This window comes from Oncorhynchus masou, chromosome 19 (assembly GCF_036934945.1).
Source record: "Oncorhynchus masou masou isolate Uvic2021 chromosome 19, UVic_Omas_1.1, whole genome shotgun sequence".
In the NCBI taxonomy this organism is placed as follows: Eukaryota; Metazoa; Chordata; class Actinopteri; order Salmoniformes; family Salmonidae; genus Oncorhynchus; species Oncorhynchus masou.
Genome location: NC_088230.1, coordinates 22,578,952 through 22,606,031, shown reverse-complemented (window position 1 = coordinate 22,606,031; position 27,080 = coordinate 22,578,952). Strand labels below are relative to the sequence as shown.

At 42.0% G+C, this 27,080-nt stretch overlaps 1 protein-coding gene across 1 annotated transcript in view; it reads right to left on the bottom strand.

Moving 5' to 3' along the window:
- The window catches only part of LOC135506013 (sodium/potassium-transporting ATPase subunit beta-1-interacting protein 2), a 149,607-nt gene extending 124,947 nt beyond the window's left edge, over window positions 1–24,660 (bottom strand). Inside the window, exon 1 of the mRNA XM_064925342.1 lies at window positions 23,658–24,660. Within this exon, the coding sequence (XP_064781414.1) occupies window positions 23,658–23,711 (54 nt within the window). The 5' untranslated portion in view covers window positions 23,712–24,660. The remainder of the gene's footprint in view (window positions 1–23,657) is intronic.
- Between the last annotated feature and the right edge of the window lie 2,420 nt (window positions 24,661–27,080).

The following is a 27,080-nucleotide window of genomic DNA, read 5'->3' as shown; positions in this document are numbered from 1 at the left end:
GAGAGGTGAATGATATGTCATATTTTGGTTATGCAGGACTCATCACATCCTGCTGGAGGAGGATGTTGAAGATGTCATCTATTCTTCAAGGGGTAGCAGTGTCTACTGTGACACCTATCCTAAGTGTAGGGGCTGTAACACCAACTCTCCATGCTTCAGATGTAGCAAGTGTAATTCATTTTGTCCCATGCCATCCTCCCACCCTGGTGCCCTTGTGTTCACTGAAGGACTTTACACATCCTTTCAACAGATACAGCTGTTGTACTCCAGGGCAATTATGGACATACAGCATGTTCTGGTGCATCCCCACCAGGTGCAGAAGGCCTTTGAGACCTGTCTTTGGGACCTGTTTTGGGGACATGTCTTTGGGACCTGCAATATACGTTTCCAGATTGTGACTATGAAAATGATCAATGCCACGTGAGGACATTGATCATATCTAGGTTTGTCTCTGATTACGGAGCATGTCACATATGACATTATGTTGCTGAGACTTAACATGAAATCCCCCCTAGTTTCTTGGGTGTGCTTCATCATAAATATGCATGTGAAGTGTGTTTTACACAGAGCCTCCAGAAAGTATTCACACCCCTTTACTTTTTCCACATTTTGTTGTGTTACAGCCTGAATTTAATTATATTAAATTGAGATTTTGTGTCACTGATCTACACACAATACCCCATAATGTCAAAGTGGAATTTAGCTTGTATAAAATACAAATAAAAAGATAAAATATGTAAAGATAAATTGTCTGAACAAGTATTCAACCCCTTTGTTATGGCGAGCCTAAATAAGTTCAGGAGTAAAAATGTGCTTGGAAAACCGCATAATATGTTTAATGGACCCATTCAGTGTCCAATAATAGTGGTTAACATGACTTTTGAATGACTACCCCATCTCTGTAGCCCAGACATACAATTATCTGTAAAGTCCCTCAATCGAGTAGTGAGTTTCATGCACAGATTCAATCAAAAAGACCAGGGAGGTTTTACAATGCTTAGCAAAGAATGGTATCGATTGGTAGATGTTTTAAAAAAATGTTTTAAATAAACATATGCTGGCTGAATATCCCTTTGAGCATGGTGAAGTTATTAACTACACTGTGGATGGTGTATCAATACACCCAGTCACTATAAAGATACAGGCGTCCTTCCTAACTCAGTTGCCGGAGAGGAAGGAAACCACTCAGGGATTTCACCATGAGGCCAATGGTGACTTCAAAGCAGTTAATGGCTGGGAAATGAGAAAACGTAGGATGGATTAACAACATTATAGTTACTCCATAATACTAACCTAAATGACAGAGTGAAGAGAATGAAGCCTGTACAGAAAAAAACTATTCCAAAACATGCATCCTATTTGTATCTTTGTAATACTGTAAAAAATATGCCAAAGAAATTAATAACAATAACCTAAAACACAAGGCCAAATCTGGAGTTGCTTACAAACTCGGCCTGAGTGTCCTAGTTACAGTTTTTACTTAAATTGGCATGAAAATCTATGGCAAGACTTGAGAATCCTGTCTGGAATTGATCAACAATTAGCATGACAGAGCTTTAAGAATTTCAAAAAAAATAATGAGCAAATATGTTTTACATTCAGCATCACTTCATTAATTTAAATATAGTATTCAGAGACTTGTCCTGAAGCCACTCCTGCATTGTCTTGGCTGTGTGCTTAGGGTTGTTGTCCTGTTGGAATGTGAACCTTAACCCCAGTCTGAGGTCCTGAGCGCTCTGGAGCAGGTTTTCATCTGTACTTTGCTCCGTTCATCTTTCCCTCGATCCTGACTAGTCTTACAGTCACTGACGCCAAAAAACATCCCCAAAGCATGATGCTGCCACCACCATGCTTCACCGTAGGGATGGTGCCAGGTTTGCTCCAGAAGTGACGCTTGGCATTCAGGCCAGAGAGTTCAATCTTGGTTTCATCAGATCAGAGAATCTTGTTTCTCATGGTCTGAGAGTCTTTTGGTGACTTTTGGCAAACTCCAAGTGGACTGTCATGTGCCTTTTACTGAGGAGTGGCTTCTGTCTGGCCACTCTACCATAAAGGTCTGATTGGTGGAGTGCTGCAGAGATGGTTGTCCTTCTGGAAGGTTCTCCCATCTCCACATAGGAACTCTAGATCTCTGTCAGTGTCCATCGGGTTCTTGGTTACCTCCCTGACCAAGGTCCTTCTCCCCCAATTGCTGAGTTTGGCCAGGCGGCTAGCTCTAGGAAGAGTCTTGGTGGTTCCAAATGCCTTCCTTTTAAGAATGATCGAGGCCACTGTGTTCTTGGGGAACTTCAATGCTGCAGACATTTTTTTGTATCCTTCCCCAGATCTGTGCCTCAACACGATCCTGTCTCGGAGCTCTACGGACAATTCCTTTGACCTCATGGATTGGTTTTTGCTCTGACATGCACTGTCAATTGTGGGACCTTATGTAGACAGGTGTGTGCCTTTTCAAATCATGCCCGATCAATTAGATTTGCCACAGGTGGACTCCAATCAAGTTGTATAAACATCTCATGGATGATCAATGGAAACAGGATGCACCTGAGCTCAATTCCGAGTCGCATAACAACGGGTCTGAATACTTACGTAAATAAGGTATTTCAGTTGTTTTGTTTTTTAATACATTTGCAAAAATGTCTAAACACCTGTTTTTGCTATGTCATTATGGGGTATTGTTTGTAGATTGATAAGTATTTTTTTTGTATTTAATTCATTTTAGAATAAGGCTGTAACTTAACAAAATGTAGAAAAAGTCAAGGGGTCTGAATACTTTCTGTAGGCACTGTATAGACACATCCTATGTGTTTTGATCAAATCAACTATATTCACTGAGCTTGTCTGATGCTGTAAGCACACGGTTTGATTAAATAATTAAGACACACAAATGACTAGAGGGAATCCGACCAGCAATTGATTTGATTGTGCCGGGCCGGGCTTAGACTTGCTGCGCTGTGTTAAAAAGCATGACAGTGAGTGACTGTGACTAGCACCCATTGTCTCTCTCTTCTCCTGCTGCAGCAACCAAAACATAACATCAAAGTGTTTATCGCGCTGTCCGTGTTGCCTAGGCTGCAACATAGTTACAGCCATTTGAAAAGTTCTGTTACTGAAATCCCTCATTTGTTTAGGAAAAACATTCCCATTCCCTCAACCTTTGCTCTCTTTACGTGACACATGTAAGCATCGCATACACGTGACCTATAGGTCCTGACCTACAGTATAGCATATCATAATCATATCAGTAAATTGGTTATAACAATCTCTGAACACCATAACAGTAAAATGGATGCAGAAGATCTGACAAATAAACTCAAAACGGGGGAATGTTTACTGGTTGCTCAGGAGGTAAAGCAGGAGTCAGATGTGTGGAATAAATATGACTAGTTGTGGAAAATACTGGAGATAAAGAATAAGAAGGTAAGGAGCAAATGCTTCGCGCATATTATGTCTCTGCCAAACAGATGCTGTTAGATTACAATATCATTTTTCAGACCGTTTGGAACAATGTAAACAACACTAAATACATTACAAGTGTACCAGAGAGTCTGTTGTAATGTTTTTTTGTTAAGCCTTTATTTCAGCAAAGACTAAAAACAGTCGCATTCATTTGTGAATGCAATTTCCGAAATGGAACTGTTTATTTATTGTTTAAGCTAATTATTCAAGGCTAGCTTTATTTTATTTTTAAACTAAAATGCTTGATTGCATTTCAAATGAATGACTCGAATGCTGTGTGATGACATGACCAAATTAATGATTGATTGATACAGTAGCCTCTAAAAGTATTGAAATATAGGCCTTAGTAAATTACGGTATTGAGACTAAACAGGATGCTCTCTGAGGCCTACAGCTCAATGGTGGTTATACAATGCTGCTGTACTAAGCCTGCTAATGATAATGACATTACTTATTATTATAATAATGATCATAATAATAATAATAATAATAGTAATAATAACAATAAGGAGATCAAGAAAAGAGAGAACAATTATTATTGTTTCTGACCATTTGGAACAGTGTAAACTACACAAAACTAATTATAAATAATACAAGAGAGGCTGTTCTAATGGAAAAAAGTGTAAAGCCTTTATTACAGAAAAGCAAAAAATGTTTTACCTGACAAGTCGTTGCGTGAGGCTTGGTGCTCACAGAATCAGTAGGCTATTAAACAAACATTCAAACAGGCAACAGAAGCAGGATCTGTCTTATATGGATGATTTATAAAGCCAGGCACATTTAACAGTTAGGTTATAGAACTAATTTAGTTGTGGTTTCCTCTCTCCTATTTTTTCTTAGACAATAAGGCAAGGGCTGTTTTCTCGTCTCCTCATTCTGCTGCTGCCTCCACCACATTGCTCTCAACACCAATATGCTGGTTAACTTTGCTATTGTGTACGTAGAAACATGGTCTAGGAAAAGGCGCCAATTAAACAGCTCACTGACGTGTTTCAGAACCACAGACAGCGACCACTACCCAACGCAGGAGAAAGTGCATTTGTTATATAATAATAGAATTTTCATTAGTGTTGCACCATTTTTCTTATGTAACATAACCATATACAATTTCAGTAGCACGTCTTAGTCACATGTCAGATGTGATGGACTGTACCATCCCCACGGCCTCCACAATGGATCAGTCCACTCAGACGGGAGCCAATCAGACAGGTGTTTTTTACACCATGATATACAGTGCCTTCGGAAAGTATTTAGACCCCCTTTAGACTTTTTCCACATTCTGTGAGGATGTTTTTCAGCGGCAGAGACTGTGAGACTAGTCAGGATCAAGGGAAAGATGAACGGAGCAAAGTAAAGAGAGATCCTTGATAAAAACCTGCTCGAGAGTGCTCAGGACCGCAGACTGGGGCGAAGTTTCACCTTCCATCATGACAACGACCCTAAGCACACAGCCAAGATAACGCAGGAGTTGCTTCGGGACAGGTCTCTGAATGTCCTTGAGCGACCCAGCCAGGGCCTGGACTTGAACCTGATCAAACATCTCTGGAGAGACCTGAAAATAGTTGTGCAGAAACGATCCCCATCCAACCTGACAGAGCTTGAGAGGATCTGTAGAGAAGAATGGGGGAAACTCCCCAAATATAAGTGTGCCAAGCTTGTTGTGTCATACCTAAGAAGACTCAGTACAAAGTCCTGAGTAAAGAGTCAGAATACTTATATAAATGTAATATTTCCGTCTCTTTTTTCCCTTTTTTTCTTTACAAATGTGCAAAACATTTTAAAACCTGTTTTTGCTTTGTCATTAGGGGTTATTGTGTGTGGATTGATGAGGGGAGAAAAACAATGTAATCATTTTTAGAGTAAGGCTGTAACGTAACAAAATGTGGAAAATTGAATAATTTCCGAAAGGCACTGTATATATAGTATATATTTTTATGGCTGCTGCTCGACTAAAGAAATCTCGATCGACCAACAGCCTTTCAACCAAACAATTGACCAGTCGACTAAAGCAGCCAACAAAAAAACAGCTAACAGGAGGGCCCTTAAATTGTTCGGTCGATGACCGCACCATGGGACATGCCCATGGTCACTTTAAAGAATGCTTGATTCTCAAAGTCCTGCTGTGGGTCTTTTCCTCTGGGGAGAAGGAGAAGGGGATAGAGAAATAAAGAGATGGAGAGATAAATAGAAAGAGAGAGTGAGGGAGAGAGAGTGTATGAGCATGCATGTGCCTGTGAGTATTTGTGTGTACTATATATGTGTGTGTGTGTGTATGTGTGTGTGTCTGTGTGTGTGTGTGTGTGTGTGTGTGTGTGTGTGTGTGTGTGTGTGTGTGTGTGTGTGTGTGTGTGTGTGTGTGTGTGTGTGTGTGTGTGTGTGTGTGTGTGTGTGTGTGTGTGTGTGTGATCAAGACTATCCATAATTCCTGACCAGTTCCCCAGCCAGCTCCTATTCACCCAAGGTCACCACAGTATTCCAGACAGCCATGCAATGCGGGCGACCGGAGAGCATCGCTCACTTCTAATGCAATCAGAGCCACCAGCCCACCACAAATACAGTACACCAAATAGTAGCCCAAAGGCATCCAGGAAATTATATTTATGAATCATGGACACCAATCACTTCACAAATGGGCTTGCCTTTCTGACAGCCGCAAAAAATTGCCGTCACAAAAGACTGCAGTCAATCTGGAAAACAGGGAACTGTTACTTGTTTGTCAGGTGCATTTGTGTTGCTGATATACAGCCACAGTGAGGTGAGGCTCCCAGCCACACATGGTGGAAAAGCCCATAGGGGGCAGCAGCAGGAGGGGGGTCTGAGTAAGAGCATGACAAGAACACTAAACACATTACCACTTTGCCCACAGGACACCGCACTAGCTGATGTGGCAGAAAACACAGCCTCTGGTCCAAGGGGCTGCATTCAGTTGGTGTGGAAAGTGTTATTTTTACTGGTTCAAATACATTTAAGTCTGATGGGAGTATAAAACAACAAAAAAGGAGGTTGTAACAAAACCAAAATATTGCCAATGATACAGTACGGTACAGTCTTTATACATCTGTTTTGTATTCAAAACTCTCTAGTAGTCTGCTATTAATTGTTTTGGCACTGTTCCTCGCATTACTGCGCCTCCGAAACAATAACAATCCATTTGTAACTTTTATCTCTGTTGGAACCCAAAGACAGTTGCTCAGTTAAAATTCATTTAATTTGCTTGCAAAAAAGTCAATCTAATGCCACTAATATATTCAGAGGAAGATTTCCTTCCTGTGCTCTAAAATATAATCACATTTTCTCCCTTGAGATAAGGAGGCCTCCTGGCAATGGCCCGAAGCGCATTTAGCATATGGATCGTTCCACCTCAAAAAGCAAAACAAATAGGATTTCGACACCCACCATCTCAGATTATTCTGAAATAGTTAAGATTAGCATTCCTGCAATATTATTTTCTTGAAATATAATTTGATCTCTGAGAAATTAAGCTAATTGATTGCACCCAAATTCTTCATTATAATTTATAGGATTCACATAATATTCGGCGCACAGAGATGGTGGCCTCGCTTCAAGTCCTTAGGAAACTATGCAGTATTTTTTTTTTATGTATTATTTCTTACATTGTTAGCCCAGAAAATCTTAAGTGTTATTACACACAGCCGGGAAGAACTGTTGGATATAAGCGCAACGTCAATTTACGAACATTACGACCAGGAATATGACTGCCCCGAAGCGGATCCTTTGGACATTGGATCTAATCCCAGTGGCAGACCCAAAACAATGTTGTCATCGCAGGAGAGGCAGACGGAGCATTCTCTGTTTCACGGAAACATGGTTCACTCAAGATATGCTGTCAGAGTTGGTACAGCCACCGGGTCTCTTCATGCGTCGTGCCGACAGAAACAAACATCTCTCTGGTAAGAAGAAGGGCGGGGGTGTATGCCTCATGACTAACAACTCATGGTGTAACATACAGGAACTCAAGTCCTTTTGTATCTCCCAAGAGAATTCTCTTCGATTATAGTCACAGCCGTGTATATCCCCCCCCAAGCAGATACCTCGTCGGCCCTGAAAGAACTTCACTGGACTCCTTGTAAACTTGAAACCATATATCCTGAGGCTGCATTTATTATAGCTGGGGATTTTAACAAAGCTAATTTGAGAACAAGGCTACCTAAATTCTACCAGCACAGTGATTGTAGTACCCACTCGAGCAAAACACTGGACCTCTGCTACTCTAACTTCCGCGATGCATACAAGGCCCTCGCCCACCCTCCCTGCGGCAAATCTGATCATGACTCCATCTTGTTGCTCCCCTCCTATCGGCAGAAATTAAAACAGGAAGTGCCAATGCTTAGGTCTACACAACACTGGTCTGACCAACCATATTCCATGTTTCAAGATTCAAGATCACCTAAATTGGGAAATGTTCCGGGTAGCCTCGGACAAAAACATTGACGAATACGCCGACTCGGTGAGTGAGTTTAATAGGAAGTTCATTGGAGATGCTGTACCCACTGTGACTATTAAAACCTTCTCGAACCAGAACTCGTGGATTGATGGCAGCATTCGAGCAAAACTGAAAGCGTAAACCTCCGTATTTAATCATGGCAAGGCGACTGGAAGCATGACCAAATAGAAACAGTGTAGTTATTCCCTCCGCAAAGCAATCAAACAAGCAAAGCTTCAGTATAGAGACAAAGTAGAGTTGCAATTCAATGGCTCAAACCCGAGACGTGTGTGGCAGGGTCTACAGGCAATCATGGATTACAAAAAGAAAACCAGCCCTATCGAGGACATCAATGTCTTGCTCCCAGAAAAATTAAACAACTTCTTTGTGCGCTTTGAGGATAATACAGTGCCACCGACACGGCCCAATACCAAAGACTTTGGGCTCTCCTTCTCCGTGGCCAATGTGAGTAAAACATTTAAACGTGTTAACCCTTGCAAGGTTTGCCGGCCCAGACGGCATCCCTAGCAGCGTCCTCAGAGTATGCGCAGACCAGCTGGCTGGTGTGTTTCCGGACATATTCAATCAACCGCTATCCCAGTCTGCTGTTCCCACATGCTTCAAGAGGGCCACCATTGTTCCTGTTCCCAAGAAAGCTAAGGTAATTGAACTAAATGACTTCCGTCATCATGAAGTCCTTTGAGAGACTAGTCAAGGATCATATAACCTCCACCCTACCTGATACCCAAGACCAACTCAAATTTGCTTACCGCCTCAATAGGTCCACCGTGATGCAATTGCCATCACACTGCACACTGCCTTATCCCATCTGGACAAGAGAAATATCTATGACTACATATGACTACCTATGACTACAGCTCAGCATTCAACACGATAGTACCCTCCAAACTCATCATTAAGCTTGAGACCCTGGGTCTGTGCAGCTGGGTCCTGGACTTTTTGACGGGCGGCCCCCATGTGGCGAAGGTAGGAATTAACATCTCCACCCTACTGATCCTCAACACTGGGGCCCCACAAGGGTGCGTTCTCAGCCCTCTCCTGTACACCCTGTTCACCCACGACTATGTGGTCATGCACGCCTCGAACTCAATCACCAAGTTTGCGGACGACACTACAGTGGTAGGCTTGATTACCACAATGACGAGACAGCCTGCAGGGAGGAGGTGAGGGGCCTAGGAGTGTGATGTCAGGAAAATAACCTCTCACTCAAAGTCAACAAAACAAAGAAGATGATCATGGACTTCAGGAAACAGCAGAGGCAGCACCCCCTCTTTCCACATCGACGGGACAGTAGTGGAGAAGGTGGAAAGTTTTAAGTTCCTTGGCGTACACACCATGGACAAACTGAAATGGTCCACCCACAGAGACAGCGTGGTGAAGAAGGGGCAACAACGCCTCTTCAACCTCAGGAGGCTGAAGAAATTTGGCTTGTCACCTAAAACCGTCACAAACTTTTACAGACGCACAATCGAGAGCATCCTGTCGGGCTGTATCACCGCCTGGTACGGCAACTGCACCGCCCTCAACCGCAAGGCTCTCCCGAGGGTAGTGAGGTCTGCACAACACATCACCGGGGGCAAACTACCTGTCCTCCAGGACACCTACAGCACCCGATGTCACAGGAAGGCCAAAAAGATCATCAAGGACAACAACCACCCGAGCCACTGCCTGTTCACCCCATATCATCCAGAAGGCGAGGTCAGTACAGGCGCATAAAAGCTGGGACCGAGAGACTGAAAAATAGCTTCTATCTCAAGGCCATCAGACTGTTAAACAGCCATCACTAACATAGAGAGGCTGCTGCCAACATACAGATTGGCAACTTTAATAAATTGATTTAATAAAGGAATCACTAGTCACTTTAAATAATGCCACTTTAATAATGTTTACATATCCTACATTACTCATCTCATATCTATTGTATCTTGCCTATGCCGCACGGCCATCACGCATCCATATATCTATATGTACATATTCTTATTCCATCCCCTTACATTTGTGTGTATAAGGTAGTCGTTGTGAATGTGTTAGATTACCTGTTAGATATTACTGCACTGTCGGAACTAGAAGCACAAGCATTTCGCTACACTCGCATTAACATCTGCTAACCATGTGTATGTGACCAATAAAATAGGATTGGAATTTGAAATATAGTATCTATGATCCGAATTGGACCAAATGTTTTTCTAACAATGATTTAGACATGAGGAATCCCCAAAAATTGTCTAAAGCCACCCATGGACCCCCACATCCCACGCCAATCCCACCCCAACAGTGAGTTTATAGTATCAGTTCTCTATGTCTGACAATAGAAAATTGTGTGATTGGTCTGTGTGAGGGGGAGAGGAACAATGTACCGAATGTCCCAATTTCCTGAAAATTCCTGAAGAGACCCCAATGACGGTGAAGAATCTCTAGGTTAAAAGCCACTGTACAAGATTGCTAAGAGTAAGCAATGCTGTGACTTTGACTATTGTTTCTTCATCCTTCATCCTAATGTATTCCCAGTGAATGTGTTAATTTTTTCCTCCTGTTCAGAGTAATTAGTCATTGAAGTTAGGTTTCTGTCCCATCCTACATCCTGATATTACCAGGTTCTGACCACTAGATGTTAGGAACTATATTTATTTAATATTCTTTAAATCCTACTGTGTAAATGAAAATATCCAATTTGGGTGCAATCAATTAGCTTGATTTTTCAGAGATCAAGATATACAAAACATTAGGAATACCATCCTAAAATTGATTTGCACCCCCTTACTCCCTCAGAACAGCCTCAATTCGTCAGGGCATGGACTCTACAAGGTGTCGAAAGCATTCCACAGGGATGCTGGCCCATGTTGACTCCAATACTTACCACAGTTGTGTCAAGTTCGTTGGATGTCCTTTGGGTGGTGGACCATTCTTGATACACACAGGAAACTGTTGAGCATGAAAAATCCAGCAGCATTGCAGTTCTTGACACACTCAAACCGGTGCCCCTGGCACCTACTACCATACCCCATTCAAAGGCACTTAAATATTTTGTCTTGCCACCCTCTGAATGGCACATACACACACAATTTCTTCCTTTTTTACATTTAAGTCATTTAAGCATACGATCTTATCAAGCCCAATTGTCTCAAGGCTTAAAAATCCTTCTTTAACCTGTCTCCTCCCCTTTATCTACTCTGATTGAAGTGGATTTAGCAAGTGACATCAATAAGGGATCATAGCTTTCACCTGGATTCACCTGGTCAGTCTACTATGTCATGGGAAGAGCAGGTGTTCCTAATGTTTTGTACACTCAGTGTACTTAAACAAAATATTGTTGCAAGAATGCTAATCTTATCTGTTTCTAACTACAGAAACAATTTCAGAACAATGGTGGGTGTCATTGCTTGCTGAAATGATATGGGACGACCAATTCGATCAGAGTGAGTGAGCGCTGAGTAACCAGTCCTCCAATCCCATAACCCCTCCATAAAAATCACCTCATGACGATAGCTAGGCCTGGCTCTGCAGCGATTCTGGGCAGAAATATAGCCAAATCCCTGATACTGAAATCTGCTATGATGGAACCCTGTTGATTCCTTTGAAAGACTCGGCAGAATCAAAGGATTTAGTCAGGATTCCAGGGCTTTATATAGGCCCTTACAGCAGCCCTGCACTGAAACCCTATAATAATTCATCCACATACTGTAACGCTTGAAGAAAGCACCTAATAGTATTTGCAATTGAAAGGGACACTTTGCAGGTAAGCTCATGATTTTATAAAAAGAACGTCTGACCAACTAGTAATCTCAAAGCAGAGCAGCATTTACTAGGTTTTCATATAACAGCCTACAAATCAATATGGGAGACATTGGGTCCAGACCTGGCCAGCACTAGGACCTCTGAGCTACAGTGAAGCCATCTCAGGGTGTTGCCCAGGTGACTGGCAGACAAGCTGGCTGACCTCCGCTGACCCTGACTAACTGGCCCCATCCCAGACCCTGGCCCTGCATCTGAGCCCCTGCTCATTGACAGATCACACATTGGAATTGCTTTCACAGCTCTGGCAACCTGGAGCCATGCGCGTGGCATTATACCCTCATCTGTCCTTCAACCGCCACCATCAGCACAGCATTATGAGCAGCCATGATCGGGTTACCAGCGCCGCACAGACAATCAGCGTAAGTGCCTTGCAGAGGTGTGAGAGAGCCCAGTCGGCCCACTCATTACTGCCGCTTCCATCATTCATAAAAATATTGCATGGGGATTGGACACCTGACATAACGGGCTTCACGAATATTGTCTCTCACCATTTCTATCAATCAAACTATAGTTTGCTACTGTCATTGTCGGTTTTTATGTGGGGCATTTCTGAGAGTGACGCGTCTGACTGTGTATGACTGTGTTTACTTGTTCACTCACGTTGTTAAAGTATGGCAGTCCAACTGATTAGGTTCAGTCAGATTACAGATTCCATTACAGAGCATGAAGAATGTACATCCAGATAGTTGCTGGCTGAAACAGTACACTCTGTGTGGTGTGTAGTTTAGCCCCAGTGTTAAAGCAATATAACAGCAGGAAAACCAATAGGATCGGATTACAGAGGGACTAGGAACAGAGTAATGTGATATGGTTAACTCAATTCATACAGTATATAATCTGTTTGTTGCTCAGTAAAACACATCACAGCTAAAACTATGTAGAGGAAGGAAGCCTATGTGCTGGAACACACATGTAGTGGGGCAAAAAAGTATTTAGTCAGCCACCAATTGTGCAAGTTCTCCCACTTAAAAAGATGAGAGAGGCTTGCAATTTTCATATATATATATATATATATCCCATTTAGCAGACGCTTTTGTCCAAAGCGACTTACAAGTCGGCTGGGGCCACTACTTTTACATATGGGTGGCCCCAGCGGGAATCGAACCCACGACTCTTGGCGTTGCAAGCGCCATGCTCTACCGACTGAGCCACACATAGGTACACTTCAACTATGACAGACAAAATGAGAAACAAAATCCAGGAAATCACATTGTAGGATTTTTAATGAATTTATTTGCAAATTATGGGGGGAAATAAGTATTTGGTCACCTACAAACAAGCAAGATTTCTGGCTCTCACTGACCTGTAACTTCTTCTTTAAGAGGCTCCTCTGTCCTCCACTCGTTACCTGTACTAATGGCACCTGTTTGAACTTGTTATCAGTATAAAAGACACCTGTCCACAACCTCAAACAGTCACACTCCAAACTCCACTATGGCCAAGACCAAAGAGCTGTCAAAGGACACCAGAAACAACATTGTAGACCTGCACCAGGCTGGGAAGACTGAATCTGCAATAGGTAAGCAGCTTGGTTTGAAGAAATCAACTGTGGGCGCAATTATTAGGAAACGGAAGACATACAAGACCACTTAAAATCTCCCTGGATCTGGGGCTCCACGCAAGATCTCACCCCGTGGGGTCAAAATGATCACAAGAACTGTGAGCAAAAATACCAGAACCACACGGGGGGACCTAGTGAATGACCTGCAGAGAGCTGGGACCAAAGTAACAAAGCCTACCATCAGTAACACACTACGCCACCAGGGACTCAAATCCTGCAGTGCCAGACGTGTACCCCTGCTTAACTTCTTCAATATAGGGGGCGCTCTTTTGATTTTTGGATAAAAAAACATTCCCGTTTTAAACAAGATATTTTGTCACGAAAAGATGCTTGACTATGCATATAATTGACAGCTTTGGAAGGAAAACACTCTGACGTTTCCAAAACTGCAAAGATATTGTCTGTGAGTGCCCCAGAACTAATGCTACAGGCGAAACCAAGATGAAATTTCATACAGGAAATGCCCCAGATTTTGAATGCGCTGTGTTCCAATGTCTCCTTATATGGCTGTGAATGCGCCAGGAATGAGCCTACACTTTCTGTCGTTTCCACAAGGTGTCTGCAGCATTGTGAAGTATTTATAGGCATATCATTGGAAGATTGACAATAAGAGACTACATTTACCAGATGTCCGCTTGGAGTCCTCCGTCAAAATTATTGCGCAATCTCCAGCTGCGTCCACTTTTCCATTAGGTTCAGAGGAGAAAGGCAACTACCACGAATGATTTATCATCGAATAGATATGTGAAAAACACCTTGAGGATTGATTCTAAACAACGTTTGCCATGTTTCTGTCGATATTATGGAGTTAATTTGGAAAAAAGTTTGGCGTTGTAATGACTGAATTTTCGGGGGTTTTCTTAGCCAAACGTGATGAACAAAACGGAGCGATTTCTCCTACACAAATAATCTTTATGGAAAAACTGAACATTTGCTATCTAACTGAGTCTCCTCATTGAAAACATCCGAAGTTCTTCAAAGGTAAATGATTTTATTTGAATGCTTTTCTTGTTTTTGTGAAAATGTTGCCTGCTGAATGCTAGGCTTAATGCTATGCTAGCTATCAATACTCTTACACAAATGCTTGTGTAGCTATGGTTGAAAAGCATATTTTGAAAATCTGAGATGACAGTGTTGTTAACAAAAGGCTCGTGAGCCAATATATTTATTTAATTTCATTTGCGATTTTCATTAATAGTTAACGTTGCGTTATGCTAATGAGCTTGAGGCTATGATTACGCTCCCGGATACGGGATTGCTCGACGCTAGAGGTTAAGCCAGTACATGTCCAGGCCCGTCTGAAGTTTGCTAGAGAGCATTTGGATGATCCAGAAGAAGATTGGGAGAATGTCATATGGTCAGATGAAACCAAAATAGAACTTTTTGGTAAAAACTCAACTCGTCGTCTTTGGAGGACAAAGAATGCTGAGTTGCATCCAAAGAACACCATACCTACTGTGAAGCATAGGGGTGGAAACATCATGCTTTGGGGCTGTTTTTCTGCAAAGGGACGAAGACGACTGATCCCTGTAAAGGAAAGAATGAATGGAGCAATGTATCGTGAGATTTTGAGTGAAAACCTCCTTCCATCAGCAAGGGCATTGAAGATGAAACGTGGCTGGGTCTTTCAGCATGACAATGATCCCAAACACACCGCCTGGGCAACGAAGGAGTAGCTTCGTAAGAAGCATTTCAAGGTCCTGGTGTGGCCGAGCCAGTCTCCAGATCTCAACCCCATAGAAAATCTTTGGAGGGAGTTGAAAGTCCGTGTTGCCCAGCAACAGCCCCAAAAGATCACTGCTCTAGAGGAGATCTGCATGGAGAAATGGGCCAAAATACCAGCAACCGTGTGTGAAAACCTTGTGAAGACTTACAGAAAATGTTTGACCTCTGTCAAGTATTGAGATAAACTTTTGTTATTGACCAAATACTTATTTTCCACCATAATTTGCAAATACATTCATTAAAAATTCAACAATGTGATTTTCTGGATTTTTTTCTTCTCATTTTGTCTATCATAGTTGAAGTTGTCATAGTCATGTCATAGTCATAGTTGAATTGTACCTATGATGAAAATTACAGGCCTCTCTCATCTTTTTAAGTGGGAGAACTTGCACAATTGGTGGCTGACTAAATACTTTTTTGCCCCAATGTAACTGGTAGACTTCAGTATAGTACAAACCTCCGGCTAATGATCAAGCAGTAGAATTTTTTCTCTTCACATCAGTTTTTTCTCTTCTCTATGTAATGTGTGTAGCCTAATGTTGTAATGTTTTGCACCATGGAATTTATGGACCACAATGGAAATAAGTCTCTGCCTTTTTTATGTCATCCCTGTCATGTTTAAAAATATATGTAATGTGTGTATGTGGTTTTTTTTACTGGCAAAATCAATCAATTAATCAACCAATCAGTCAACCAATCAATCAGTCAACCAGCCAATCAATCAAACTATCAATCAACCCCCCCCCACACACACACACCTTGACAGCATTTCCAAAGTAGATGTTATGAGGACCACATGACATAAGAGGCCTGCTTATTTCCTGAGGCACAGCACAGACACAGAGGCAGTCTTGGGGCCTTTGGCTTCCTCCAGCAGGAGATTGGATGTCATACATCAGTCTTCAACAACCACAGAGCTACACAGAGCAAGACCAATCTAGCTTGGTACTGTCACAGACAGACAGGCATTATCTATAAGCTTAGTGAGAGGAGCGAGCGGGATAACAAGTCTACCTCCCCGGGCTGTCTGGGGCTGTTGTTTGTGAAGGTCATCACCCTGTCTCATTATAATATCTGGGTAGTAAGTGAAAACTCACACAAGCCAAGTTTGTGCATGCAATGCCTTGAGTTATACTTGTGATTTCACTCCGACAAAGACCGCTGAGTAATATTCCCTCTCACATGCAGTCCTTTCATTCTAAGCTACACACACACACGCAACACACACATGCATACACATACACACCACAGAAGTGGCTACAAGAACAGTTACATGGTTTGGTTCTCCCTCATCTCCCCCGCCATGTCTTGTTTCATATAAGCATCTTTGTTTTGGTCTCAATGGGATTACATACTCAGTGTTTTACCGCTGCAGTCAGAGAGAACATCTCCAGGGATTTAACACAGCAGACAGGTTATGCAGAGGCACTATGGGTACCGGTATTCATATTTAATGGGGAACAGGCTGTTTATTATTAGATTGTAAAGTTTGGGAACACTGCTTTTAGGAGAAGATTCATAGGTAACAACTGGAGCTTGAAACAGTCCATTTATATATTGATCTAATAACTATACATTTTTTCCCCAAAATAACAGCTTTCTGTCAGAATAAAAATTCCTCACATCATAAAAGTATCATTATAAACTGGGTGGTTCGAGCCCTGATTGCTGAATGGTTGACAGCCCTGGTATATCAGACCGTATACCACGGTATGACAAACAATTGATTTTTACTGCTCTAACTACGTTGATAACCAGTTTATAATAGCAATAAGGCACCACAGGGGTTTGGGGTATATGGCCAATATACCACGGCTAAGGGCTGTTGCCAGGCGCTCTGCTTAGCGGCGTGCATAAGAACAGCCCTTAGCCGTGGTATATTGGCCATATACCACACCCCCAGTGCCTTATTGCTAAAATATAACACATTATTTGACATGTCATCATGGCACAGGCCCCTCATCTCTTGAACAGTCAGTTGTCATTGTTCCTAAGCATCCCTGAACCAATCACTTCTACAATGTTTTCGTATCAATCCATCCCTCTAATAAACAGGCAGGCAGGTCCTCACAGAGACATGGTGTCTGCCCTACATCCCCACACTCAAGGCTCATCGCTGAGGTCAAACCCCATGTAATGAGAGCTGTCCTCAGAGCCGTGAACATGCTCATCCACAGCGCCATGTTTACTTATCTCTGGCATTAATCAGTCATCCACTAGCCAGGTCATCCCATCCCCATCCAGCGGCTAGCTCAGTTTATCCCCCAAGGTCCTCCAAAATTACCCTGCAGAATGCCTCTGATGTGCCTTTAGACCTGTGGCCACTCAGGCCTGCCCTCGTCTCTCTACAACCACCTCTCACATGCCTCGCTGCCTCATAGCCACTCTACCGAGCCACATGCTTTCATTGCATTTTCACAGCGTTCTGACAACAGTCAAATGGCCGGAAAGAGATTGAGCAGGATAGAATAACAACTTTGGTTGGCAGACTGCATTTAGTTATCAAAAGTTAACGCCTAACTCACAGTGCTGTTGTCAGACAAAGCTGGAATTTTTGGTAGCTTGTCCAGCTGTCAGAAGTTGGGAGTCCAATTTAAATACCTCTGCAGTTAGACACATTGTGCTGCCTGCATTTATTGCCTGTTACTTGCTGTTGCTAAGATACACTGTCATTTAAAAAAAATACTTCAGCTCAATGGAGAATTACCCTAACAAACAGACAGCAGCAATGGGGTTCATCTCATTGTCCTTGTACTACTGTATGTACTGAAGGCATCTCCCCTGTCAGCAAGATAGACAGGGATGAGAGGACAGGTTAAAGTAAAATTAGGGGTTAAAAGCAATTGGGCATAAACTTTCTAGAGTGATGAGATCCCCCCCACACACACATATTCACAGCACTCATAGTTATGGGTCTTGCTAAGATTTAAGGGATTTATAACATTTTGAAGAGTCATTAAATCTTTCTGCCTTCTTAGATATCAATGGCAGTACAAGAGATGATTGATTTTGCTCTTCTCCACATCAAGGACTTTCTTTACATGACAGACAGCTTTCTGTGACGTGTACCTCTCATCTCTCAACCTGCAAACGCTATTTACCTTCATCTTTCTGACTGCATAGACCACCGACTGGCAATGCCTCAGTCACTACAGAGGTTGGCAGACAATGCTGAGAAGCAAGGCACCGCTCCTCTAACGTTATGTAATCTCTATCATTTGTGCAGAAGGGATGGATGAGTCAATCAAATTAGAACAGGTAGCTGAGAGAGTAGCATAGGGGTTTGCAGTGTGTTAGTTCCCTCAGCAAAATCTGTGTAAAGGCTGAAGGGATGTGTCTGGATCTGATAGGACTGCGTGGCGGAAAATAATGCATTCATTGTAATAACCCATGGTAGAATCTAATCAAGGGATGTTATTACATTATAATATGGTTAGTGGTGGTACTACAAATAGCCTCAGGATATAGTTTAGTAGACTCATAAGCCAATAAAACCTAATGAAACATGGCACCACTCTGCAGTTACTCCCATATATTTCTATATAAATAAATGATCCTTTGATCTGCTAACAAGCATACTGTACTGGTTCACTTGGAACAAGAGGATTTTCACCTTAAGGGGTAAACAATAAAAAACAAACCAGGCAAAACCTAGCTCTCCATTTGGATAAACGCAGGGGGTTTTGCAAGCCAGGCAGTAAATATTGAGAGAGAATTTACCCACCAACTTACTGCCCCATCTGTCAATGCTGAAAACCTAAAGTCATGTTCCGAGCCAGCTGATGGCAACTTTGTAGCTGTTGACAGATTTTTTTCTAGGCTAATGATGTCGCACAACCTGCTTTTTTCCCCGGAATCAATAAAGTGTTGCTGTCAGGGCCTAATTCAAAGCCTTGTTGTGTTGGAAGCCAAATGCATAAATCCATCTTAGAATGTTACAACTGGGAGAAAAACAGCCAGTAAAAAAATGAAACCAACAGCCTCCTGCACCAGTGGATAGATTTAGACAGATGCTATCCCTAAAGACATGAAATACATTAAACAGAAATGCAGAGAAGTAAACTTCCTAACACTGAAACTTGCTAGGCTTAACTCCATGACAAGAATGAATGTATGAAATGGATTACAGGGTAAGCATAGCAGAGACTAAATGCAATTATACATTTGCAGCCAGTGTAGTGCTATATATTCATTAATACCTATAATATCATATAAGTGTGCTGATGGCAGGTCTGGGACTGCAGAGCAGAAGACAAATATGAGCCCTGAGGTGAGGAATTTGGAGAATTTATACCAGTCATTCTACAATCTGGAATTGATCCTTCATTTTCCCCATCTCTGGAGTGAATTCGCATTCTGATTCCTAAATTCAATTAAATTCTCCACCGACTGTTAGGGCCCAATTTGTAGATGCATCTCCTCTATGCTCTTTTATGATCCCTCCAGATGTTTGCTTTGGATCATGTTATCAGGATGAACGTTTAATGGATATACCTGAAAGTAGGCATACCAATCCTAACAAAAATGTCAAATTGAGCATCAGCAGAAACTTCTTATGCTAGATAAGCACAGAATATGGTTAATGAGTAGGTACTGTAGAAGATGTGGAGGTAAGTGACATCTCATATCTCATCCTGTAGGCTTGGAGTTGTGAATAGAGTTGTGATACCCTTAAAGACCATCAACATGATGAGTTCACTACAAAAAATAAGTGGATACATTTCTTCAGACTCGATTCCAGATTAATTATAAAGGCATGTCCATTTACTATTCGCCCGACCAATTAGTTTACAATATCAGTCTAAACACATATTCCCAATTGTTTACCTGCCCTGCTTCAATGATCTACAGCAAACGGACCATAAATAACAAACTACAGCTCATTCAGGAATGCAATACCAACTTGGTCAATAACGCTGTAATTGCTGTGTACCTCGAGGCTTTTTTGCTTGGACTTAATTAGTCTATTGGAGATTCTGCCCCTCCCATAATTTGACTTAGACTTGAGTGTCAGTTTACTTGAACATAATACCTTAATGTAAATGCAGAAAATACCTAAATACTCTAGTAATGATGCACTGATATGAAAGCTATAATAGCTCTTTATGTTTCTCCTCACCACTAATGTGTTGTGGAAACACAGCGTACAATACTTCATACAGTGAATGAATGTAATTGGAGGACATGTAAATGAGCAGGCCTCCTGAACACCATCCCCTCCTCAGAGAGCCACAGCTCAATCAAGAGCAGAAGTTCAGACCTCCCACACGTAGCAACCACACGGAGACCAGCTGCCAGTAGCCAACATCAGTCAGGAAATGACATCTTCAAACATAGCCCAGCTTTCATGTCCCCTATTTCAGATGTAAGAATAGTACAGGGTAAGTGCTCTGGACAGTTAACAGCTTTCCTTAGAAATGTATTGACTGCTTTATAGGGTTTAATTCATGCCACACACACGGCCTACCCAGCTGTCTTTGTTTAGCCTGCAGGCATGTCTAGGGGTGACGCACACAGTTAACATTCACTGATGTAAAAAGCTGGAATCAAAGAACTTAGGACCAATTATCTTTTAAAGGTCCAATGCTGCAACCATCTGGTCAACAGCTTCCTATCTACTGTCCCTCCCAGCAGCCACCTTACCCGGCTGCTGTTTAAACATCCTACAACAATGAGACTATCCCATAACAACACAAGGCGATGAGTTGTAGTTCGTTGGTGGTTGTAACCAGCTGTAACAGAGAATCTTGACTTCTCATGGTTAATGCCTTTCCTTTCCAGCAGATGCTGATGAGCGATGGCAGTGTTTAACTTTCACTATCAGATAACAAAGATACAATAAGAGCTGGGGAACCTGGCTAATTTACACTACTGAGGAACCATATTCATATTGATCTGCTATCTCTGCTCCCACAGAAACACCAACAGTTTGGTAGAATGAGAAGCTAGCATATTTAACAGTTTAACATATATTAACTTATATGTATTAAAATGTAAACTTGTGAAGCTTTTTTCAGTAGAACATACTAGCAATGTGACATAAACCATGATAAATGTATGTAGTATGAAGCCTACTTCATAGGTTAAGCTATCACAAAAATAGTCTAGAGTTAGAGGAAATACACTGTAAACTACACAGCATTTCTACGTGCACGTGATGAGGTCATTCATGAAAACTAAATAATAACTGAGAGGTTCAAAAGCAGGATAAAAACAGGTCAATAAACCCTTACATTGTGTAACATTTCATTTCATAATTGGTCAATTAATCAGATACACTTGACCAGCACAATCTCCTCTTAATCCTTGTTCGGTATTGTGTGAATTATCCCCATATTAAGATCCATTCTGAAGCACGGATTGAAGCACAAACCAAAGGAAAAATGTAACTGTGGTTATTAAACCATTTCAAAAGCTTTTCCTCGTGCTTATTTAGCATGGATCATATGGTTGGACAACAAATGGTCCCTTTGAAGTCGTTTTGAGAGCATTAGTTCTTGGTTGTTTAAGTGTTGTGTTTACAAATATACTGAGGCGATGCTTGAAAGACCCAGCATGATAAACTGTTAAGTTCAAATGGTCTAATCAAGGCACATGCATATATTGAAATAATAATGAGGCCTATATTTTTGGTGCATAATTGCTATGCTATAATATGACTACACATCAAATGGTTTGGAAATAGTTTACAAGTTCTGACATCAGCCAAGGCCAAGCAGTCAGCTCGAGTTAAAGGGAAAAGCCCAGATGATTAGATAAGTCTAACAGGACTTTCCTACCGACTAGAGGAGTCTGTTACCAAAAATACAGCTGCTGCTGCTTCAGGCCATTAACAAAACACTAACTGCTGCTGCTGCTAAAAGTGGCCTAGTGGAAAAGGATGCATTCCTACTGCAGCTTTGAGACACCACAGATGTGTTGGGAGCAAGCAACCCTGGCGTGCAGTAGGTAGGCCACACAGGACCAGAGACGTGTTTGGCTAAATCCAGCCTGTCAGGAGGACTGGGAAAGGTCATCTCCAGCTCTGTGTGCATGAGAGCTTATTGATCATAGGAATATCTGTGGGTGAGGGTGGCCAAGGTATCAGTGCTTCAGAAGAAATCCAGAGTGGGATTTCAGACACAGCTGTCCTGTGATCTCTGCTGAAATCTCCCCACATCAAACAACACTCACTGTACAGAACAGGTACACGGTGTCTGTGGAGCACCGACATTTTGCATCAGAAGATATGAAAAAGTTTGAGTAAACTAACAGTAGCACAAATGGAGACATTTTCACTACAACCAAATATACTTGCAAACATTTCCCTTTCAAGTGCTAAGAGAGGAATAAAACCCTCTTAGAAAGGAGGTGGCTTATCATTTTCTGTAAAAGTGCAGCAATCTGCTAACCATGTGAGGAGAGCAGACCCACAGCTAGGTCTCTAGCCAGGAGAACTGTGAGCTGTAATTAAGACTCCAGGGGGGTGGCCTTGACCACCACGACTCAGCTGAGTCTCTCTAACAGGGGCATGTTATAAGACATGTATAGCCATCTGCACATGCTTAAGGGGCAAGCTGAACAAAACTTGTAATGTCATGTGACCTATCACGCTAGGGTGATTTATCATAGATACCAGCTGGTGGATAGTGTTGAGATTGTCACCACCACCTACTATCAGTTAAGTAACAGTGAGTCACTGTAGGCTAAAGGTCATATTTTTTATGATTATAGAGACATCCTCATGAGTGGTGAAACAAGAGGCATGTACTAGGCTACTTGCCTCTCTAAAAGACCCGAACACCTGCAATAATAGTCCATCACCTCACCTGACATTAGCCACTGAATGTGATAATGTTACCCAGAATACAGTATGTTGACTAGCATCACTTCCAGTACATTTGAGTCATTGATGATTGCATTATCGGTTGCAATCCATCTAATTCTACAATAATCCTACATGGCTCTTAGCCGACTTCACGATTTACGATGGGGTTGAGCCGCGACGAGTGTGGGCAGACTGGAGCTCCGACGTTTTTGTTTAATAAAAACAACTGATCTCAGCACGCAAAGAATAGCCCGCAATTACAAAGAACACTGTAGTTTGTAATTGCGGGCTATTATTTGGGTGCTGAAATCAATATATATATATATATATATATATATTTACATAAACTACATTTTGTATGTGACGTCGGAGCTCACACCGCCCACACTAGTCACTGAGAACTAAATCGTAAATTGTGGAGTTTGGTTTATTTTGACATTTCTCACCGACTGTATGACGGAGCCATTCACAAGCACAACCCATCCCCGCTATATCACCATGCTTCCCTGGCATCTATCCCATGTGGTACAGCTGGTAAGAAGCTTCTCATGCGTGCAGTATGTGAGCACCGGGAGGAGCAGATGCGTGAGAGCGTCCCTTTTGCTCCAAATGATCATATTCCCCCAGGAAATGGTCCGCTCTCTGAATTGTGGATTCGGTCGTACTACTGGGCAAGGGTGTTACAGGCCATCTTAAACATACAGTTATTGATTTAGGGCGGAATAGTTGATTTAGGAGTGCATGTCCGCAGTTGGCTACTGTACAGGGAAGTAGCTATATATCACCCTCATCGCGTCTCCCCATAAGGAAAACCATTACGCATGTAATAATTATTGTCATAAACTCACCAATTGCATGCCACAGATAAAGGCCAGGGTGCATCGGCCACTGCAACAACCCATTGTGTACTGTCCACTTTGGATTTCCGCTCCACGTGGGTCGCTGTAACTCCCAAATCCCCGAATCTCTCCGCTGGTCGCCCGGGCAGTTCCAATGACGCGACCACACTGCACAGCGGCGTGCGTTTCAGGCACAAATAGATTAAGACAATTATGATTGGCCAAACAATTTGATAATATATATTATGTCTCAACAAATAGTGGAGAACTTTGAATTAGTCATACGGGTCCAGCTGTTCAAAATTCTGAAAGTCGGTCAGCTCTTAATTAGCAGAATTAGGCCTACTATCTGGTTATTATACGTCTGAGCAGTCCAGGGATAAACCATAAACTAGAATTAAAGCCTCTGAAAATTTTCAACAAAAAAAATAAAATCAAACATGGTACAGAATAAAGTGCCAGTAGGCACTAGGCAGAATAGTATCCTATCCTGAACACAGTGGCCACTTGAAGAAACGAACTGTGTCAGGCTATTTCTGAAAGGGTCCTTTGCTGAGAAACAAAGCAAGCCAGTGTTCTTTAAGCCGATGGGGTTCTTCTCATCGCTCCTCCCTCCACGGTCGGGTTGTTCGGGTCCCAGTCTGCAACTGAACTAAACAGCGCGCGTCCTTTACTTTTCACACAGAAATGCTATGGACAGTGTAGAATTCAAAGCAGTCCGCCGTTATTTTCCCTAGTTAAAGCTCTCTCACAGGAGGCATGCTACGAATATGAGAATTTCAGTTATGTCCAAAATCGGTGGTGCTGAACACAGTCCTAGTATCCTTCTTAGCAGCACTGTGCATCCTCACTCGCCCGGATTTCATAACGGCTGATTGTCCCTTGTTGGACATGTAACATCATTCACTTACACATAGAGAATCCCGGTCATATACTGTAGATATTGTCGGTAGGACAGACAGTGCAGTAAAAAGACGGACAAAAGAGAAACGCGGTTCACCTTGCGCGGTCGCCAGCCCCACCATCTGACGCTCCAGATTGAATGAACCACACGCAGTGTTATACACCGCAGGGAAGCGGCGACGTTCCTTTGAGCCGGAGATGAGATATAGAGTGCAACTGAGGACCTGGCCATCACTGAATACACTGGATTAGCCCTCCGTTCCGATTCGCACTGGGTGTCAACCGCAGGGAGTTGATTTGATATCGAACTAATGATACTTTTGATTCATCACTTGTAAATCAGGATGACAGACAGTCATCCAGAACAAAACCTCAATTAAATGAAAGATAAAAAAAGGTTAGCTTATTGATGTAGTCAAATAATAATAGGGCAATACTAACAGGCCTTTAATTTAATTCATTTAAGCGGACAGTTTCATCCAAAGACATGCACATGCTGTCCAACCATAGCCGCTGGAAGTAGGGGTGCGAAGGTTGTTGCAGCACCCCATGATAAACTGAAATTGTGAATTAGGCCTTTATTACTCCCATAGGGCGGAGCATAATTGGCACGTTGTCGGGGTTAGGGTTTGGCCAGGGTAGGCGGTCCTTGTAAATAAGATTTGTTTTTAACTGACTTGCCTAGTTAAATAAAATAAAACATGTATTTGTGGAGGAAAATACTCCCCCCCTCCCCCATCTTCCTGCGGCCATCAACCCATGAGCCAAACACATATGACTCCAAAGTGGCCTAAGAAAATAACATACACTAATGGGTACATTGTACAATTGCCTGATTTTCCCTCATGTTGTATACTCCCCCTCACGTCGTTTGATTGGCAAGGACAGTTATCATTCCCTATCGCTTTCTCTCTCTCCCTCTCTGATACACACACAAACAGAGTGGAGAGAGCACACACATACTCACAGACATACGCACACACACACACACACACACACACACACACACACACACACACACACACACACACACACACACACACACACACACACACACACACACACACACACACACACACACACACACACACACACACACACAGTAGTGGTGTTTATTACATGGCTTAATTATTGTGGTAATCTTGAGTGACAGTATCGTGTATTTACTCTCTGATATCCTGGGGGTAATGATTAGTGGCATCCATGCATCCTCCTTGGAATTATTTTTTTAGAGAGAAATGGAAGACTCTTGGCATAGCTCCTCCATTGTAATCTCAGAATCGTTTCCTTAAATGAACTATGAAACGTTTTTATGGCCAGGTGCCTGTTGGTGCAACACTTGGGATCTGTCACTGAATTGCTGTGATATTTGAACTTTTACGCTGGATGGTTGTCATAAACTATTTGAGGCAAACGTATAGGAAGGTGGTATAGGGTATACAAAGCAATCAATAACAATGGAGATAGCTGAGCTAGGCTTGTCTTATCTATAGTCTTCTTGGTCAGCCCATAGTGTTTTATAAAACGTTTTTGTGTACTCTATTTGTGGATATTCAATAACCCAGAAACCGGACCATAATATCTGACTTAACACGTACGTGATGAGTAATTCATTATATTTCCTTTTTGAAGATAGCTAGCTGTTACATCCAAATGTATAATAAACATGCACCATCTCATTATCCTCAATGCCCTTTCTACATAACAGATCATCATATCTTATTTGGCAAGTCTAATGAAGTAGTCCTGTGCCTGTACTCAGAGCTGTTAATGGCCACATTAACTGTCAATAAAGCATGTGAATGTCCACCTCTGTAAAGCCTCACTAAGCTCAGACAGCATTGATTGAACTTTTTGACTTTTACTTAATTTAGTGGTGCGATAAAGCCATCTCCTTTTAAACGTTGAGTTTTCACCTTCAGTGAACTTGAGATTCAAAGAGAGTGGCACAGCCCCAGCTGTCACTCAGAATGATGTCAGGGTCTATGTGTGGCTACTAGACAATCAGCTGCAGTGTTGCTGGAATTCAGGCTCCACCTGGTCAAATGACTGATTTCATTATTTCAGTGTCTTAGAGAGAATAAATCACCTCAGTGGAGGTTGGTGGGAGAAGATATAGAAATTGAATCAATGGAACAGAGTCAAATGTGGTTTCCATACATTTGATGTATTTGACACTTCCTATAGCTCCTCCCACAAACCTCCTGTGATGCACGAAAAGGTACATAGCCCATTATGGGCTTATGGTATGTGGATTGTATGTTTTGTCCTCTGTTTCGTGCTTTGCAAAGAGTGATACACGTCTTAAAAGCCCTGAAGGTATCATACAATTAAAAAATAAACAGTAAATTAAACCAATCTACATTTTCAATTTCCCATTGAATCCATTGCATTAAAATCTATCTTAAACCATGGGCAAAAATGCTATTTATTACACTGTTTTTATTTATGACTGTGATTATTTGAGGTCTGTGGAATAATCTCCTCCTGTGTTTTTTAATGGCCGAGGCTGTGGATCCACCACGTCTC